This window comes from Festucalex cinctus, chromosome 1 (genome assembly GCF_051991245.1).
Source record: "Festucalex cinctus isolate MCC-2025b chromosome 1, RoL_Fcin_1.0, whole genome shotgun sequence".
Lineage (NCBI taxonomy): Eukaryota > Metazoa > Chordata > Actinopteri > Syngnathiformes > Syngnathidae > Festucalex > Festucalex cinctus.
In genome coordinates this window covers 39,845,322-39,864,031 of record NC_135411.1, presented here as the reverse complement: position 1 = coordinate 39,864,031, position 18,710 = coordinate 39,845,322, and the positions used below count along the sequence as shown (strand labels likewise).

Here is an 18,710-nt window from a genome sequence, read left to right as displayed (position 1 = left end):
TTGCTCTATAAAAGTAACATTTACTGACCAGCACAATGTTTTTTCTTCCTTTCTTTTTTATTTTTTCTGAAAGCCAAGATGTTGCACTTTGGAATGACCTTATGACTGTTTTATGGTTTTTATCTGAGTTTGATCTACACAATAAAACGTCTGAGTGAGTGCTCGTCAAAGATTCCATACTTTTTGCTAGGGGTTGTATATGGGTATGTATATATATTTCTCTCTCTCTCTCTCTCTCTCTCTCTCTCTCTCTTTATATATATATATATATATATATATATATATATATATATATATATATATATATATATATATATATATATATGTATGTATAGTGCACACTTGGGCCTTGTGGTGTCTGTGCAGGCTTGGCTGCGTGTGTTTGTGTCATCATACCCTATCCAAAGCTTTAATTTGGAAATCTACTCAGGGATTACTTGTTGGAATACACTCAAAAGATTAAGCATCCTCTATGTTTTACGTCCTCCATCCTGACCTGCTTAATATCTTGTCTCCACAGCTAGCCTCAGAAAGTTCCATCAAAATTATCATTTTGATCATTATATAATATCATAATATATTAGCTAAAGAGAAAAAATAGACAAAACCACCATCAACAGGGTTTGCCTTTTTACTAATTTTTTGTTGTTGTTTTTTTTTGTTAGAACTTGAAATACATATAAAGCAAGCATGTACATGCAGTATGCGCATGTGGAGATTGGGATGAATCTCATTGCATCAAATAGTATTTTCTCACACAGTCTTAAAAGATATATGGGCAAAATGAAAAAAAACACACACACACACACACACCCACACAAAAGCTATTATATGTGTGCCAGCGAATTTGTTCCAGAAAACGCATACACACAAGAACAGCACAGCAGTAACTTGTAGGTAAACTGTGGAGCAGCTGGATCGGTCTGATCTTACTGACCTAAAATGATGTAGTTTCCCCTTTAATGCCCTTAAGCGTATCTGCTTTTCCCTCTGAAATGAACACAAGTCACTGAGTCAGATTTTACTTCTTAGGAGATTAAGTCCCTGTGCTTTTTTGGATAGGTGAGGGGGGGGGGGGGGGGTGGATTAAAAACAACAGCATTCAAGTTTGCCTGATCCCCATGGAAACGTGGGAGTAACCTCTGACACCATGCCTTCAATAATAATTTATCAAAACAGCTTTACTGTTTTCGATATCATCATGAGTTTAAAATGTTCAGCAAGGTTCCTATCCAGAGTGGAATATCAAATATAGTCAGAAAGGAACTGTTGACCTTGCACACATTTGCCTGTCAGTGGTTATCAAAGGATTAGCGCCATTGTATTTTGACACACTTTCTCTTGACCAAAGTTCAATGATAAACCAGTGCCTGCACATTTAATAAATGTTTTATTATAGAAACAGTTTGACCCTAGAATAGATTTTTTTTTCCCTTTTTTTCTGCTGAACAGATTGTTTGACTTTAAGGATTGTACTGTACAATCAAATGTTTAAATTGGTTCTTATACTGTTACTGTATCAAAGTATTTTGTCCTTTGCCTTTTTAAAAGCCTTATAGTTTACACGTACATATTGTTACAGTATTGGATATCATTGTACAACATTGTCTTTTTTTTTTTTTTTTTTTAAAGAGCTCAGAATTGTTCATTCGGTAGTCTTACCGATTCAACGTCTTATCATCATTGCTCTTTTTTTTTTTTTTTTTTTTTGCGTGTGTGCGTGCGTTTGCGTGTGTGCGTTTGTGTGCGTGCGTGCGTGCGTGTGCGTGCAAATACGTATAAATTTATACTCATTAATTCACCTAAAGCCTTATAAATATCCCATTACCCTTCGCCTTAACCAGGTACTTCAGAATCTTGCCAGAGTCGTGAAGTTTAAATGGTCAGGAGACCAGAGAAAAGGTCAGAAAAAAATAAAGAGAAAAGAAAGATAAATCAAAGTGAAATCCAGCACCGACCAAACACTTCCTGCCTTCCCCATGATTACAAAATCAAAGTCTTACGCCAACCCCGGAAGCCTCTAAATTCCAGCAAATTTAGCGAGGTCTCAAGAGACCAGAGGAAAAACTAAAGAGAGGAAGGAGGGAAGGATCGATAAGGCAGAGTGAGATCCATAGAAGCCAGTACATACAATCCATCAAAGTGAAGTCCAGCACCAACAAAACCCCTCCTGCGTGGTTTCAAAACCAGTCTTATGCCAACCCCAGAAACCTCAAACTTCCAATAAATTGAGATCTCAAGTGACCAGAGTAAAAACTAAAGAGAGGAAGGAGGGAAGGATAGATAAAGCAAAGTGAGATCCACAGACACCAGCACCCACTGATTCAAGGGGCTGTGAGAGGGAGAGGCAACTTCTGTTTGAGTTTCAGTAGATGCTGGTGCGACGGATCTGGCATGCATAAGGACCACCACCAAAGAAAGAAAGCCGTCAACCGCGGTCCAGCAAAGCGAGCACCGCCCCCCCCGAAATCCCCAGGCCGCGGCAGCACCAAGGCCACCCCCAAGCCACCCGAGCGGACACCGGTCGGCGAGCCGACCCAGACGCCCGGAACACCCCCGCCCCAGCCCCGGCCCACATCCCCGATGTACAACATTGTCTTAATTACTTGTTATGTTATCTGCTTTAATTTGATTACATTTTAGCATGATTAATGGGTCCATTTATCCCTGAAGTGCTAAGTGGTGCATGAGGCAAGAAAATTCTAACCTATTCTGAAGGGTCATGTTAGCAAGCACAATCGTAGCTCAAGTTAACCCGACCTCAACTGGGTTCTGGGTTGGAATAAGAGGCTGACTATGTCTGTATCTTATATTGCACTTAAAGCCCAGTACTCAAACTCTTCATTCATTTTAAACCTAGCAAATGTTCAAGATCACCAACCATGAAATAAGGGAAATGCAGTACGTTTTGAAACCCTCCTTGAGAAAAAGCTTAACAAAAACACCTTCAGTCACAGAAGGCATTTGTTACAGCAGGAATTCAGAGTGACACAGATGGGTATTTAGTTCACTATAACCCCTGACTGGGCCTGGCATGGGTCGAGTCATCCTGCTGTGCTTGTTTCAAAAGCATTTGCAGATTTATAGGATTATTGCGTATGCAGGCTGATAGGCAATATTTGGATGGTGTTTCCTGTGACAGGCACTGTGTGACACCAGTCCTTCACTGCAAGCAGAATCATGTTGACCCACTCGTCATCACATCTATATCCACATTTGCATTTTCTCATCAATCTATTTTAAAGATATTTATTGTGCGTCTGATATTATTAGGTCTGATGCACGTATAAGAAATCAAAGTTGTCTTTTCTCAACCGTATCAATCAATCAAATCCAGTGATCCGGTCCACTCTGGTTCAACCTCATCACTATGTGCAGCTTTTGAGATGATGAAATCTCCAAAGACCCCCGTCTCTCTCCAGCTGGCAACCCCTCGCCTCTCAGTGCAGGGTGCCAGTGGCACTAGGGTGATAATCCACACTGCATGTCGTCTTGTGCACGGCCTCTCTCACGCTATAACACTCCCTCACAACTCGCCCCCTCCTGATGGGATCACTCCTCTATACATTACGTCATGGACTAAAACATATCACGTCTTTGCATCTTTTTGTGCTGGTTCTGTAAAGACTATCTGCACCCGTAAACATGACACGCATGTGATCAAAAGCCAGAAGATGTTTGACTGTTATATAACGACATGCAGACGATTCACACGTACAAACTTACCCTGCGTCGCTGCCGTAGCCACATATTAAAGCATCCTTAGCTCCTTCAACTTTGTAAAAATTATCTAAAGGAAACAAGAATGAGAACAGCATTGTCTTAAATGTGATACTGGGAAATAACTAACAATGTGAACTGACCTTCACTTGTGAGAAAGTCCTCCATGGAATTCCATGTTCTGTTGTTGCAGATGAAAGACATATTGGGACTATAGGAGGAGTTGACGCAGTGTGTGAGGCTGCGAACGCACTTTTGCCGCAAAAGCCCCATGAAAAGCTGCAGGCCGATAAGGGCAAACACGCTGAGGCAAAACACGGTCAGGATCATCACATCTGCGAGCTTCTTCACAGACTGGATCAGAGCTCCTACAATGGTCTTCAGACCTGCATGGGTGAGGGGATTCCGCATATGGTGACATTGAAAGCAGATGTGAGACAGAAGATGTGTTGTACCTGGTATAACCGAGATGGTTTTTAGGGCCCGTAGTACCCTGAAGGTTCTAAGTGCCGAGACGTTTCCAAGGTCGATAAATTCGGTCACATATCTGGAATATGATGAAAGAGAAATACAAAATACAAAAAAAATCATTTTGATTTTGTTGTGTATGTACAATTATTTACATATATATGTATTATGTATTTCTTATGTATGTATTTCCTATGTATTTCTTTTCTTTTCGAATAAAGTTTGTCTTAGAACAAGTACTTAACTCTTCAATAGGCACTGATATTGATACCAAGTACTGATACCATTTTTTTGTACTTTTAATACATAAAATGTCCCCCCCCCCAAAAAAAAAAAAAAAACGACAGATAAGTTAAAAAAAAAAAAAGACCTAGATATCCAAATAAAGCATTTTACCTTCAAATTGCATGAAATTAATGGCAATTTTCACTGTTGATCACCGTTGTGAATACCAATATTTTGAAATAAGACTGGGAATCGGTGATGACAAGACCGAGTATCGGTATTGCCCATCCTTAATTCAAATAATTCCATCCAACAGGTAATTTAAGAGTTTTGTCCATAAAATATCCATCCATCCATCCATTTTCTTGACCGCTTATTCTTCACAAGGGTCGCGGGGGTGTGCTGGAGCCTATCTCGGCTGCCTTTGGACAGTAGGCGGGGTACACCCTGGGCTGGTGGCCAGCCAATCGCAGCCATAAAATATCATGAGGACAAATTAAAGGATTGTCTTAACTGGTCCAACAATTAGTAGTCATCTACTTTTCCTTTCATTTATGTTCTGTATGTCAACAACAACAAATCCCTTTCACTCAATGGCAAAATTCACCGATCAATCTGTTGCCATTCAAGCAACAGAGGGATAGATTTGTGTTGAACTAAACAGGTCCAAAGTAAGAATACAGCACTGATATGGCACAGTAATAGAATGATCAAAAAGATATTGTTACTTACGCCATAACAATGACGCTGAAGTCCAGCCAGTTCCACGGGTCCCTCAAAAAGGTGAAAGGAACTATACAGAATCCTCGAGCAAATATCTTTATTGCTGACTCAAAAGTGTAAATGGCAGTGAAAGTATATCTGGAGAAAAAAAAAGAACAGGAATAAGAAGAAAAGACACTTTTATTAATAAATGGCATTTCCAATGCTAATATAGGACTTTGGATGCAGAATCATGTGTCATGCTCATGCACGACGTTTACTGATATGTGACATGCTCACTGCATGCCGATCTAAGAGATCCTATTGGCCCTTGAATGCTCTGAACCAATGGCAGGACAGCTTTTTCATGTTGAGAAATAAAAACCTTAGGTATCGGTATGGTATCGGCATCGGCCGATACTGCAAAGCTGGATATCGGAATCGGTATCGGGAGGCAAAAAATGGTATCGGAACAACACTAAAAGTTATATTATCTTTGGCAGGCAAATCTGCATGCAAAACACACTTGTAAACAGATCAACCATACCTGCTTCAACAGGCATAGCCGAGAAATAAATGGTCCAATTTCATTCCATAACACAATGTAACAAATTGTATGTGGCATACAACATGCATCATACATCAAAAACTGTACTGTACATACACGATTCTTCAGTTACGCCTGGGCACAGCTCTACATTAGAACATACAACATCCGAGTTTAACATTGTGTTTATCATGGAAGGAGACAACTGATAATACTGTGCGGACTTACTCTAGGTGCTTGGTCCACGGTGCCGGGTCAGACATCGCCATGAAAAAACAGTTGGTCAGAATGGTGAACATTATGAACAGACTGAACAATGTGGAAAATAACTTAAGGAAAGTACACAGCGAAATATTAATTGACACACATTCAGTCAAACAGCAGAGGAACAATGTTCTAATCCTATGGGATATACCTATCCATTGGGACACAGCAACAAAGCACAGTGTGTGCCAATGGCATTAATACAATAAATGCATCTTAGAGTACTATTAAGTAAAAAGCATTTATAGTATCCGACCAAAAGATTTATGTCATTTTTCTTTTGTGAAGAAATGATATAATTTAAAAAAAATCTGAAAACTGACAAGTTACATGGCTGAGGTAATATGTGCATTTCAAGACATATGTTTTAAAATTTGATTTTGGAATATACTGCATAAAGCGGAATATTCCCTGACACAAAATTCTCTTATCTGCCTGATAAATAATAGGCAGCTGTCATGATACAGAAATCTTGCTCTTTTTTCATATCAGAGATTAAAGGAGGGATCTCAGAGGGGATTTGGATTGTGATGCCAGCGGACTATTACGAAGCTGTATCAAAAATGTAACTTTGGAAAAAGGCAAGCACTAACATTCACAGAACTGTTACGATTAATAGGAATTGGCTTATTGACAATAAGAAATAGGACGTTTGGCCTCTTGACATTGCTCTTTTTTGTATATTAGCCTACGATATTAATATCAACTTACTATTCATCCATCATTTTCTTGACTGCTTGTTCCTCACAAGGGTCACGGGGGGTGCTGGAGCCTATCTCAGCTGGCTTTGGGCAGTAGGCAGGGTACACCCTGGACTGGTTGCCAGCCAATCGCAGACTTACTATTCAGTCACTATTATTAATGTGATAACAATAGCAAGAGTATCGTGTCACTAAAACTAGTTTTTAAATCAAATTGCTGCCATATCTGACTAGGCGTCTTCTTCTATTATGCCATTCCTGATATTTTAACTGAAAATTACTTTTATTTTATCATAATTATAATTCATTAAAATGTTGTTGTTTTTTTTTAAAGAAATGCATTTGCATGCAATGTAACATAATGTATTTTCCCACCAAACAAAAAGGATATGAATGGACCAATACTTTGATGGCGATCGATCTGATGAAGTGGAATGGGCTGAATATGTAAAGAGCAGATGTGGCACTGAATCTGAAGATTGCCTTCCCTTTGTTAAGTACTATAAAAGTCTGTGGGGGGAAAGAAAGACAGAAATCATTATTCATTTGTTAATAACATTAGATGTAGAACTTTTGTATGTGATCTGGAAAAAAAAAATATTTACTACAAAAAGTCGAACAGTTCAGTCTACTGGAAGTATCAATTTCCATCCTAAGCACTTTTGCTTACAAGAAAGCATCATACCGTACATAGGAGAAATACAAGCAGAAGATAATGGAGGCAACTCCAAAGCAAAGCAGCCTGAAACCTTTCCCCAACAGATGTGGCATTTATTTAAATATTTTGTCATCTGTGGATAATCCATAAGCAGCCCATTAATGGCTCAGATCTGCCAACAAAGCAAGTCAAAATCTAAAAAAAAAAAAAAAAGAAAAAAAAAAGAAATCTTTGTAGAATGAGTTGCAGGCACTCCAGTTTTGTTGAAATGTCTGTAAAATACTGGGCAAAGAAGGTTCATTACTTATCATTGTCATTTTTTTAAACATCGTTTCAAAATTGAAAATCTTTCAAATAAATAAATAATTCCTATGAAACCTCATGTTGAAAATAATACATTCCATTCTGGGACGTTGACAGACCATAGATTTGTTAAGCTAATTTTCTCCTATGAAAACATGGAAAATCACACAAATCAGTTCTAAAGGAGTCGGTCCTCAATGCATGACGGTGGTCCAAACTTGAGAGGCATGTTTCCCCCTTAAAATGTCAGCCAAATTAAAAATTGTAAAACTTAAGAGGTTCCACTGTTTGTATAGCCATTTTGCAACAACCAAAGCACAGTAAAATATTAACAATAAAAAAAATAATATGACACCTTATACGTATTTAAAGGCATCTATTAGCACTCACAAGGACACCATCCAATCAAAATGGTAAAATCAGCGTCAATAATATGTATTGTTTTCTACCTTCTTTATGTTTTGCGTATAATTGTGGAAATTCTGAAGCATTCCCACATGTGTTATTGTGATTTTTATTCTCCACACTTTTTTTGCTGTGTAACAACTCCCACATAATACTTCCAATTTACACTGTTCAAATTTCAACTAGCTTAAAAAATTCACGCCTCCTGGAGTCCTGGGGTATATATCGTTGGATTCCACATTACTTACAGTATTTGCACAATTTAACTTGTAATATTAACTTTTCCCCATTCATTTTCAATAGGACAGACATTGAACTTTTTGTCAGTATCTCTTTCCACGCACACTTCCATACATATACTTATCAACATTACCAGGTGTCTTACACTGCTCGGTGGCACAGTTGGTAAAGTGCATTGTCCAGTAACCAGGAGGTCATAATTTCATAATTTATCTCTCAATTTACTTCATAAGCATTCCACATGCATTCAAATCTTAGCATTCAGCTTTCAGCATTCCCACACAATTTCTCCAGAAATTGCACTTAGTCTAGTTTTTTTTTTTTTTTTTTTTTTTTTTAAATGAGGTTCTTTATACTCCTGTTCTTGTTGGGAGTCTGTGTGTTTTAATTCACAGGTTTTTGGGCACTTTTGGTTTCAGTAAAGTGCCAACCATGCATGCACGTTTTCAGAATGTGGGAGCTAATCAGAGTACCCAGACAAAACTCATTCTACGTGGGGAACATGCAAACACTATACATTTAAATCCAAGACCTCTGCACAGTGAGATGGATGTGTTAACCAGTCTTTCACCACGCTGCCCACATATACAGTACACATTTCATATTTAATTTTGACTTCTATCCAACCCAGTGACCAGTTGATGTATGCAACACAGGTACATCTATTTATTTTAGACAATGAAAAGTATTAGAGATTTCAAAATACTTGTAGTTTCTCCTTCAGTTTAGATTAGCAAAACTAATTTACCAATTATCAAACTTCACAAATCTGTGACCTCAAATTTACAAGTGTTTGTGTATATTTGCGTTCGGTAGGCTTACTACTTAAAGCAGAGGGGCTATAGCCGGTGGTGGGTGGTTAAAATGATACAACCTAGTCTGAAACAGTTGGGTCAAAGATAACCCAATTTGAATTTAAAAAAAAAAAAAAAAAAAAAAAAGAAAGTCTGATCCACTACTTGGGTCAATCTGACCCAACTTTCTGAGTTATTAAAGCAAAACATCACCTCAAAAAATTGTCATTTTATACAAAACAACCCAAACAATTGACCCAAATAGTGGAATAGTGGTCCCTTTTTAGTGCACTATGAAAACTTGGATTTGGCTTTTTTTTTTCTTCTTCTTCTTTTTTTTCCATTCCCTGGCTTTCTATTATGTATCCTGGTATCCTTGGTTCCAAGCTGAGCTTGTTAAGTGTCTTTTTTTCCCCTATATTATTATTAGCCAAGTGTCTTTTTTTCTTTTATTATTATTATTATTATTATTATTATTACTATTATTATTATTGTTATTACTATTATTATTATTATTATTATTATTATTATTATTATTATTATTATTATTATTATTATTATTATCATCTAACTGTGCATCATCATGCGGCCTTTTCTTTTTTCTTATATTATTATTAGTCAAGTGTCTTGTTTTTCTTTTCTTCTTCTTATTATTATTATATCTAACCGTGCATTAATTATGCGGCCATTTCTTTTCTTTTATTATTATTAGTCAAGTGTCTTTTTCCCTTTTATATTATTATTTTTATTATTAGTATTATTATTAATATTATTATTATCATTATTATTATCAATATTATTATTAACTAACCGTGCATCATCATGCGGCCATTTCTTTCTCACCCACATACATCGATGCCACAGTCTGTTCACCTTCAGTATTACGGTAGCTCTTGTTGTGATCATGTGACCACAATGAGCCAATCAAATGCTTTGTTTACCAAAAGAATTTTGCAATTTTGAGGACACAACATGGCATGGCTGTTTTGAACTTCATAAAGTTGACTCTGGAAAATGAGTTTTTAAGAATAGAATGGACTAGTACTTTTCAAAACTGCGCAGCTCAAAATTGGTGTGTCTCTTGTGTTGCGAGACAGGTGATTTTATTATTACCAAACTGAGAGCTCAGTACATTAAAACAACATGACTGAGGAGCAAATGAATGTTCCCCTCTGAATTTGGGGCCCAGCACATCCTTGGTTGACATTTAGTATAATATTGCCATACACACACATCACTCACCCTCTTGTTCTTGAAGTAAAACGGGTCGATGTCTTCCAGCGGCACCCCAACAAGTTCTGCAGGGATGTCCCCGAAGATTCGCGGCAGCTGCTTGCCTGCCTCCAGGTCGACCCTTGGTTTGGATGAGTCCACGTTCTTGTGGGCCTCCTTGCAAACCTTGGCCTTCTTGGCCTGCTCCTCTGCGATCCGCTGCTCCAAGGCAGCCAAGGATTCACGAGTAAACAGCCGCAAGCCATCAGGACCCGTTGGTAACAGCATGGCTGCCATCTTTTCATCCTGATTCTTCGGTACTAGAATTTACTTACAGCTACAGGTGGGCGGGAAGAGGGAAGATGACATGAGAAATGAAATTGTAGACTCAAAATTGAGATCATAATAAAAACAGACATGACACATTACACTCTTTAACTAATTTGCTCCCAAAAACGTATAAAAAAGTTCTATTTTAAATTCTGGCATGGTTCCAAAAACGTATTTATACGTTTTTTTTTTGTTTTTTTTTATGCTAGAACATACAGAAGGCTTTGATGCACTTAAAGCAAGGGTAGTTATTTACAAGAAACGCCCAGCAGGTGGCAGCAGAGTATAAGAGCCATGTTGCAAAAAATATCTTTTTCCCATTGTTTTCAACAGGTTTGTGAATAATTATGAAACTAATGCTATTTGCTGCAAAAGTTTTTTTTTTTTGTTTTTTTTTGTTTTTTTTTTATATCAACAGAACACAATATTCTGTGGGCTTTGCAAAATCAGTCAAAATCCAGTAAAACAGCCGGGAGCATTTTCAGTAAAAATGGCTGCGAGTGAATCAGTTAATGTGATGCTAAAATATATTTTTGATACTAATCATGCTTTACATATTGTTCAAGAATCCCTATTGTGTTGACCCAGGATGGGTTTTTTGTACTAGTCTTAAAAGTTTCTGTTACAAATATTTGATCAGTGGTGGAATGTGGCTGTTATAAGTGCTCACCTCTGGATTTGAGTTGTCAAAATTAATCGATTAAGTAATCGATTACCAAATTAATCAACAACTATTTCAATAATAGAGTAATTGTTTGGAGCAATTTTCAACTCAAAATTGTCCAAATCCTCTGCTTTCAGCATATCAACAACAGTAATTGTTCACTGATTTCTGTAGTCCTTATGATTGAAGCCTGATTATCTTCTGTGTTTAATTAAAATAGGACATTTGCAAACATCTGTTTTTACTTTGGAAAACAACGACTGAACCGGTAATATAGTACAACATCAATCCCCCCCCCTTTCTTGTAATACACTTTAATGCAAAATTAAAATGATCTGATTAGTCGATTAATTTACTGAACAATCAATAGATTAATCGATTCCAAAAATATTCGATAGTGACAGGATTTACCAAACTGGCTTCAGCATCAGCAGTCGGCTGAGATTAAACTCTTGTAAGAATACCATACAAACTATTTGGTGGATTTTCAGGAAAGCTGGCATGGATATCTGAGCTCAAACAATGTAATGCAACATCATTATTCCTTTAACTCCATCACACAATCAAATTGTAATGATTTTCAGCTCTGGATCTGGACGTACTGCACATTTGGTTGATATTTACTGTATATGACGACTTTAATGCTCCATAGGACTCAGATTGTTCTTTGTGGAGGAATTCTGTTTGCTGTCAACACAACAAAGAGGGCCAGACTCAGTCCTACTAATCAGAGAGGAGGTGCGGGCCATGGTGCATCATGGGTACGAGAGGACCTAACTAAGGAGTGTCGATCAGATGCCAGTACCATGCATAGCACCCCTGCCATTACTATGTTTACCTGGGGTCATAAATATGAAATCAGAAAGGTTGGTCGTGATATGGTGGGACAACCATGGGAATTGCTGACCCGCAGCCTGCCCCCACCCAAACCACCCAGATGCTCAAAGCATGTATGTGATGCAATAAAAAGGGAGGGAGAAAAAACAGGGAGGCCAAGCCCAGCTGGCCTTGAGTTCGCACCTGATGAGTACGCAGTGCATTAAAACTGGCCACGTCCCCATAACCTGCAACAACCCACCTGGAAACCTATTGCAATACTAAATATTTGCATGATTCATCCCCTGAAAATTCTGTATTGAAATTTTCTACAAAATAAACTTGGGATGTTTTTGGCTGTCAGTGACTGTTTTTGGCTGCCGAGACACGTCCACATCTCTTTCAAGAGACCATCTGTGGTCACCGGTCGGCTGTTCCTTGCTCCAATGTTGAGAATGTTGTTTGTGAAGCCGTGCTCTCTACCACTCTCCACTGCACAAACTACGTAAATGAAAAGAGCACAACGTCAAAACTCAAAAGCCTGAACTATTCTGCTGGATTTTCCTGGTGGAACATACAGTAAGTTCATTGATTTTTTTGGTACCCAGGTGACCAATCAGTGTATGAAGGTCAAGTCGTTGGAACATTGAAAGTAACAGGGAGCTGCTATTTTGCCTAGCACTGCCACTTGCTGTTGACTGAAAATGACATCACAGTGCTCAGATAACAGGTGATGACATGATGGTCATGACCTGAGTCCTTATTGTCTAATTCCGATATCTGTGGTGACATGTTAGTAAAAAGCTTTTGAAAGAGAAGGTTTTGTTTCTGTTGAGCGAGAAAGAACAAAACTTGGAGGGTTTTCCATCGCTAACTGTCCTGAAATGCATTGATCCCTTCAGCCAGACGCTCGTGATCTGTTTTCTCTTGATCTGCTTATTTTGGCCCAGGTTGATCTCCGATCAGCGTGTCTCACATAGTGAATCCACTGCTTTCACATTCCCTATCCCAACAAATAGGTCAAGTTCCACTTGCAGCGCCACAAAGAAGATTAGCGGGTTCAAAGTTTGGGATGTTGGGTTGCTGTCATGATGGAAGTTATTGTATCTGTCCTCTATGACAGGTTATCTGTAATATGCGTCTTTAAACTGCACAGTAGTAAATTATAAAGTGTATGAAGGATATTTGTCAAGGAGAACTGACTCAAATTGCATGTGACCTTAAATGTGGGTGATCAAGTATTAAATATTGTAGGGCAAAACATGAATGAAATTAAATTCCCCTCGCGACAGCTGTGTTCTGCTCGTCATCATTACAAATAATTATGATAATTGGATTCAAAGTAGAGCAGAGCCCTGTACCGGAAGTTTGTTTGTACAAAGACATACCGTTTTGTAATGTTATATTCTGCAGTTTTATTTGAAAAAAAGATTAAAGAGACGGATCTTCTCGATATACATTCAAGTGTTTGCTTCTATCAAATTATCTCGTTTGTTTAATACAATTACAACTGTTAAAATGAATGATTTTACACTATAAGAAAAAAGTTACAGGGTTGGGTAATAATAACTTGATCACATGGCATAAGACAACTGATGATCAATTATTTACAATCCACACTTCCCATTGAATACAGTGCATATGTGATGTCATGTTAAAAGGTAAACCAAAACGTATCAGTGTATGTGGTAAATATTTGCCAAACTTGGAAAGATGACCGAAATCTAAACAACTGACCTGCATGCACAGGGAAGGCAGTTTCCCATCAGTCATGGGCCCCAAGAATTGCTATAACATACCCATAAAATCTCCTGCATAAATATACTGTATGTTCATCTGGTTTCATGATATATAAATATATTCAAAGTATTATTCAGTTGTTTTAAATCAGTGTTTAGTTGCAATTTCCAAAGAGTGTAAACTAATTATTTTAGCATGTTCTTTCACTTCAGAGTTAGAAGTGGTACCCTATAAACGTACAGCTAAAATAATAATAATAATAATAATAATAATAATAATAATAATAATAATAATAATAATGATAATAATAATAATAATAATAATAATAATAATAATGTGTCATTCATATATGGGGCCCATGTAACAGCTTCTGATACACACACACAAAAATAAAGAATTAAATAAATAAATGGTCACATGCATGGTCCAGTTATGTAAAATTGTTCTATACGTTTTGAAATTGGAACTGCATTAGCTATCCCAAAATAGTTCAGTTTTGAAAGGCTGGATAATTATTCACTTATCATATCATGTCACGTCAGGTATCGGAGGTTTATTAAATGTTTTCAGTACAGTACAGTAATATCTTCTTACATTCTTCCTAAAAAGCCTTGGGTGGGTTCTTTATACCCTGTACATCCTTCCAGCCTTTAGACATCACACAAAATCCAGAGGACACTTATTAATAACATAGCATTTTTTTTTTCAATTATTAGTATACTTTTTTTTAGTACTATACTGTTTTGTTCTCTTAAAAAAATCCTGTCGACAGTTTAACTTTTGTATTGTTCCTGGAATTTCTTCTTGTTCATTTTTGCAGTTTTAAACTGGGAAGCACTTTATATGAGGCAATAGTGCATTGAAAACGATACTTTTGGCTTACTTTTGATTCAAATGATACCCATATTCTTGAGCATAACTGAACAAGTCATAAGCACAAACGAAATTTGATCCAGCGTAAATGTAAACATTCTTCTGTGCAATGTTGAATATGAACTGCACTCTGACCATACTTCTTCATCAAAAACCTTTCAAAGTAATTGCAGTACATGCTTACAGAAAGTAAAGACTTGCATTATCAGACCATATTTAATGTCGGGACTAAAGCCAAGAACAGAAAGACACAACTAGTTGAAAGAATTTTAGTCATACTTTTGACTCATGAATACGCAATAAAAAAAAAAGGCAAGCTCAAGACTTGCAGTTTAAACATTTATACCAGTTATCCAGGAAATATGTCAGAAACATGTCACACGACATGAAATGAGGGTCCACACAATTCACAGCACTGTACATCATCAGACACTCACTTCTTATACAACAACTCTTTCATAACAATAATACTATGTTGTCAATGATTGAAAATATACATTTTAACCACTATTAGAAATCAGGTTATAAAGGCATATCAATATGTAAATGTCCACCCCTTTGCGTTTTACTGTGTACTTTCTTGAATACAATTTGATGAATATTTACGACTGTACATTCTTTTTTACACAGTCAGAATGAAAGTAGACATAGGAATTTTACTTACCAATGAAACTCTGAGATTTTCAGCATCATTTCCAGAGTCAAATTGTAGCGTTTTCAGAAAGGGTAGCAGCCAAACCCTTCGTGAAAAATCCATGACTTCTTTTTTAAGGGCTTATTCCGCTTCATGCAGACCTAAACTCCAGAAAGCAGGACAGAGGAGTGCGTGTGCAATCCACAGTTTGGCGGTCAAAAGTAACTTCTAGACTGCCAGTGCGCTAATCACCTTATGATGGACATATTGAAACGGGCCACGTGCGCAATGTCCATCCATGTTTTCACGTTCCATTCTATTCGACTGCAATTCCATAGTAGTCATCACAGAAGTTTGTCTTTCCACACAACGTGGGGAGTATGATGTCCTTGAGCGTGGGAGGCAGGGAGGAGGGATGGGACACAGAGGATTACTGCATCTATATAGGCAGGCTCGCCGTCATGTTAAGTGATTAGGCTACGATTCAAGGTCCATAACTGACAGTGGCAGAAATAGTATTTTCACTTTACAGCATTCACATATACCCTTGGTACTCCATATATGCCCTGTTGGGACACACTCGCATTCACCCACGGACAGACAAATAGATTTAAGAGTAATAGAGCAAAACTGATCAAAAACTGTCAACGCTACGTACACGGCTTTAGTTTCACCGGCGCAGCCTTACTGCGCTATCTAGTGGACAATACATACATAGCTGCACTTATTATTATCATTATTATTATCATCATCATCATAATCAGCGTTATTATTATTATTATTGTTATTGTTATTATTATTTATGTCGTGGCCATCCTGAGTATTCTTGCACAGGCGTTTTCCGGCTTCCTTCAATATTCCAAAATCATAATTGAAGATAAATTGTCCTTCGGTGTGAATGTGAGTTTGAATGTTTTTCCTGACCCATTTTTGCTTCCAGCATAAGTCTTTCTGTGCTAACAGTAATATTTTAAACTAGTTACTATATTGTTATAATGCAAGATTATTTATTTCTACATTGACTTGTGCATTTATGCTGAATTATTTGTTTCTTATTTATGAGGGTTATTGTCGAAAGGATACCTACCTGTTGTGATGAGGCGCAGGATGAGATGGATTGTTGTAGTCTTAGCTTGGATCTATAACACTCGTTACCTCACGAAAATAGTGTTACTATATGTATAGCTATTATGTACTACCAGGGCCGGCCCTACATGATTTGGTACCCTAGGCGAAAATGTACATGGTAGCCCCCCCCAATCCCATAAAAAAAAAACACACACACAAAAAAAATATAGATATATTATATTTAATAGCACACCACACAATAAATACCAAATTCCACAAACAAATAAAAATAAGAAAAATAACAGAAGTACAATGCAATGCAACTTTTTATTGCAATTTTTGCAAAATGACAGTATTTAAAACCTCAAAATGTTTTCACTATGTACATTAATGTGTAAGATACAAAAAATAGTAAATGTATCAATATACAAACTTTGATATATCGTAAAACTTTGGCAATAAGGTGATTCACAGATAATGTGAATAGTGTGCAAAAAAACTTCACTAAATAACTTAGGAACATAACGGCAAATACTTAAAATAGTGCACGCCGGGACCTCCTTGCAGCAAAGGCATCAATTGGTGCGTCAAAAGATAGCTGCCTGGATACTTCTTGATTGATGCTGATAAGTGCCACTCTAGTTAGCCGTTCTTGTGACATGGTAGACCTTAAATAGTTTTTTATTAGTTTAAGCTTGGAAAAGCATCTCTCAGCTGATGCTACAGTCACTGGTATGGTAGCGGCCACTCTGAGTGCTACCCACATGTTGGGATAGATTTCTCGAAGTTTTTTCTCCTCTAGAAAAACAAAAAGTTCCATGCTTGACATATTGGATTTTGGCCAGGTAAGAAATGACTGCATCTCTGCTAAGAGTTTTTTTTTTTTTTTATTAGAGTACATATTGCACAAATAAGTAGACCCCGAGAAAAAGGCTTGTTAATTCCAGGCCTAGCAGACATGTTGCTACCCATAACAGTCATGGAGCTCGTAGCAAATACTAGATGTCGTCGTTTTTGTTGTGGGTTGCATTTTTTTTTTTTGCATTAGTTAATTTGATTAAATTGAAGGCAAGGCAAGGCAAGGCAAGGCAAGTTTATTTGTATAGCACATTTCATACACAAGGCAACTCAATGTGCTTTACACGAGGAAAGACAACACATAAGCATCAAGAAACAGTAGTTAACATTCAGAGGAAGAAAAATAAATGAAAATAGGTTACAAACTAACAATCTGAAAACATTATTCAACAAACTTTAAAAAATTTAACATAAGGAAGTTTAAAATGATAATGATAAAAAAATAAAAAATAAAAAAATTAATAAAAAATAAAAATAAAAATAATAATTAAAAAAAACACTTAATTAAAGCTGTTTAAGAGATTGAAGATTTTGTAATCTATGCATCCTATTACAACCTTACTTTCATGTTGTGAGTCAAGTGCGTATTCTACAGAAAACATTTTGTCAATATTTTGGAAATTGTTCTTATGTTTATTGAGATATTGAACATCCATCCACCCATTTTCTTGACCGCTTATTCCTCACAAGGGTCGCGGGGAGATATTGAACAAAATCTTTAAATTTTTCAAAGGTGGTATACTCGTATATGCTGACCACTGTACATGATTCAGCAATAGCTGATATAACTGAAATAGTCACCTGGATCTAGAAGATCGAGCTTTGTGTCACTCAAAGTACTGCTGATTGGTGCTTGACTGGCTGTTGCTTCAGCTGTACATTAAACAAAATACATCACTTCAAATTATTTTGGTGTTAAAGCAGGGAAAACAAATCCATTTGCATTATGATAGAATACAATGTCAGAAATTATGGCTGTTTGTATTAAATGCACCATCCATGCACTTACATTCAGTAGCCTTTGGTGAAGATGACACTGAAGGATTGTTTACCACAGCTTCTGCAGGTGCTTGTTGTGGCTGCAAATATTTTCTCAGCGCATCTAGTTAAAAAAAAAATGTATTTACTATATCGATGTTTACATTAAACCAGCACATAATTCTTATTTTCAATAAATTAATAAATTAATGTGGTTATGTGAAACAATGACTTGTGCAAATCCATTTGCAGGTATCTGGACTTACTGGCTGTTTTAGTTTAAACTCAGCAAGCGTTGCCCCACTCTTGTGTGCAAAGTAGCTACTAGCATGGATGTAATGGTGCAGTAAACAAGTTACAAGCAAGCTAAGAAGCTAACGCTATTTTCGTGTTTATTTTATAAACAATGATGATTGACTGACATACATACCTCTACCCTGGGCCCGTTTTTCCTCCTCCTCCTTTCTCCGCTTTCTTAATGCAGCACTTGAAGGCTTGGACCTTTTCATT

The 18,710-nt window shown here is 37.0% G+C and overlaps 1 protein-coding gene across 1 annotated transcript in view; it reads right to left on the bottom strand.

Moving 5' to 3' along the window:
* Positions 1-15,688, bottom strand: part of LOC144027687 (sodium channel protein type 2 subunit alpha-like) — a 56,436-nt gene extending 40,748 nt beyond the window's left edge. The window contains exons 1-8 of the mRNA XM_077535463.1: positions 15,327-15,688; positions 10,270-10,576; positions 7,020-7,137; positions 5,891-5,981; positions 5,146-5,274; positions 4,176-4,267; positions 3,864-4,106; positions 3,727-3,790 (exon numbers count right to left, since the gene is read on the bottom strand). Coding sequence (XP_077391589.1) covers positions 3,727-3,790; positions 3,864-4,106; positions 4,176-4,267; positions 5,146-5,274; positions 5,891-5,981; positions 7,020-7,137; positions 10,270-10,536 — 1,004 coding nt within the window. The 5' untranslated portion in view covers positions 10,537-10,576; positions 15,327-15,688. The remainder of the gene's footprint in view (positions 1-3,726; positions 3,791-3,863; positions 4,107-4,175; positions 4,268-5,145; positions 5,275-5,890; positions 5,982-7,019; positions 7,138-10,269; positions 10,577-15,326) is intronic.
* Between the last annotated feature and the right edge of the window lie 3,022 nt (positions 15,689-18,710).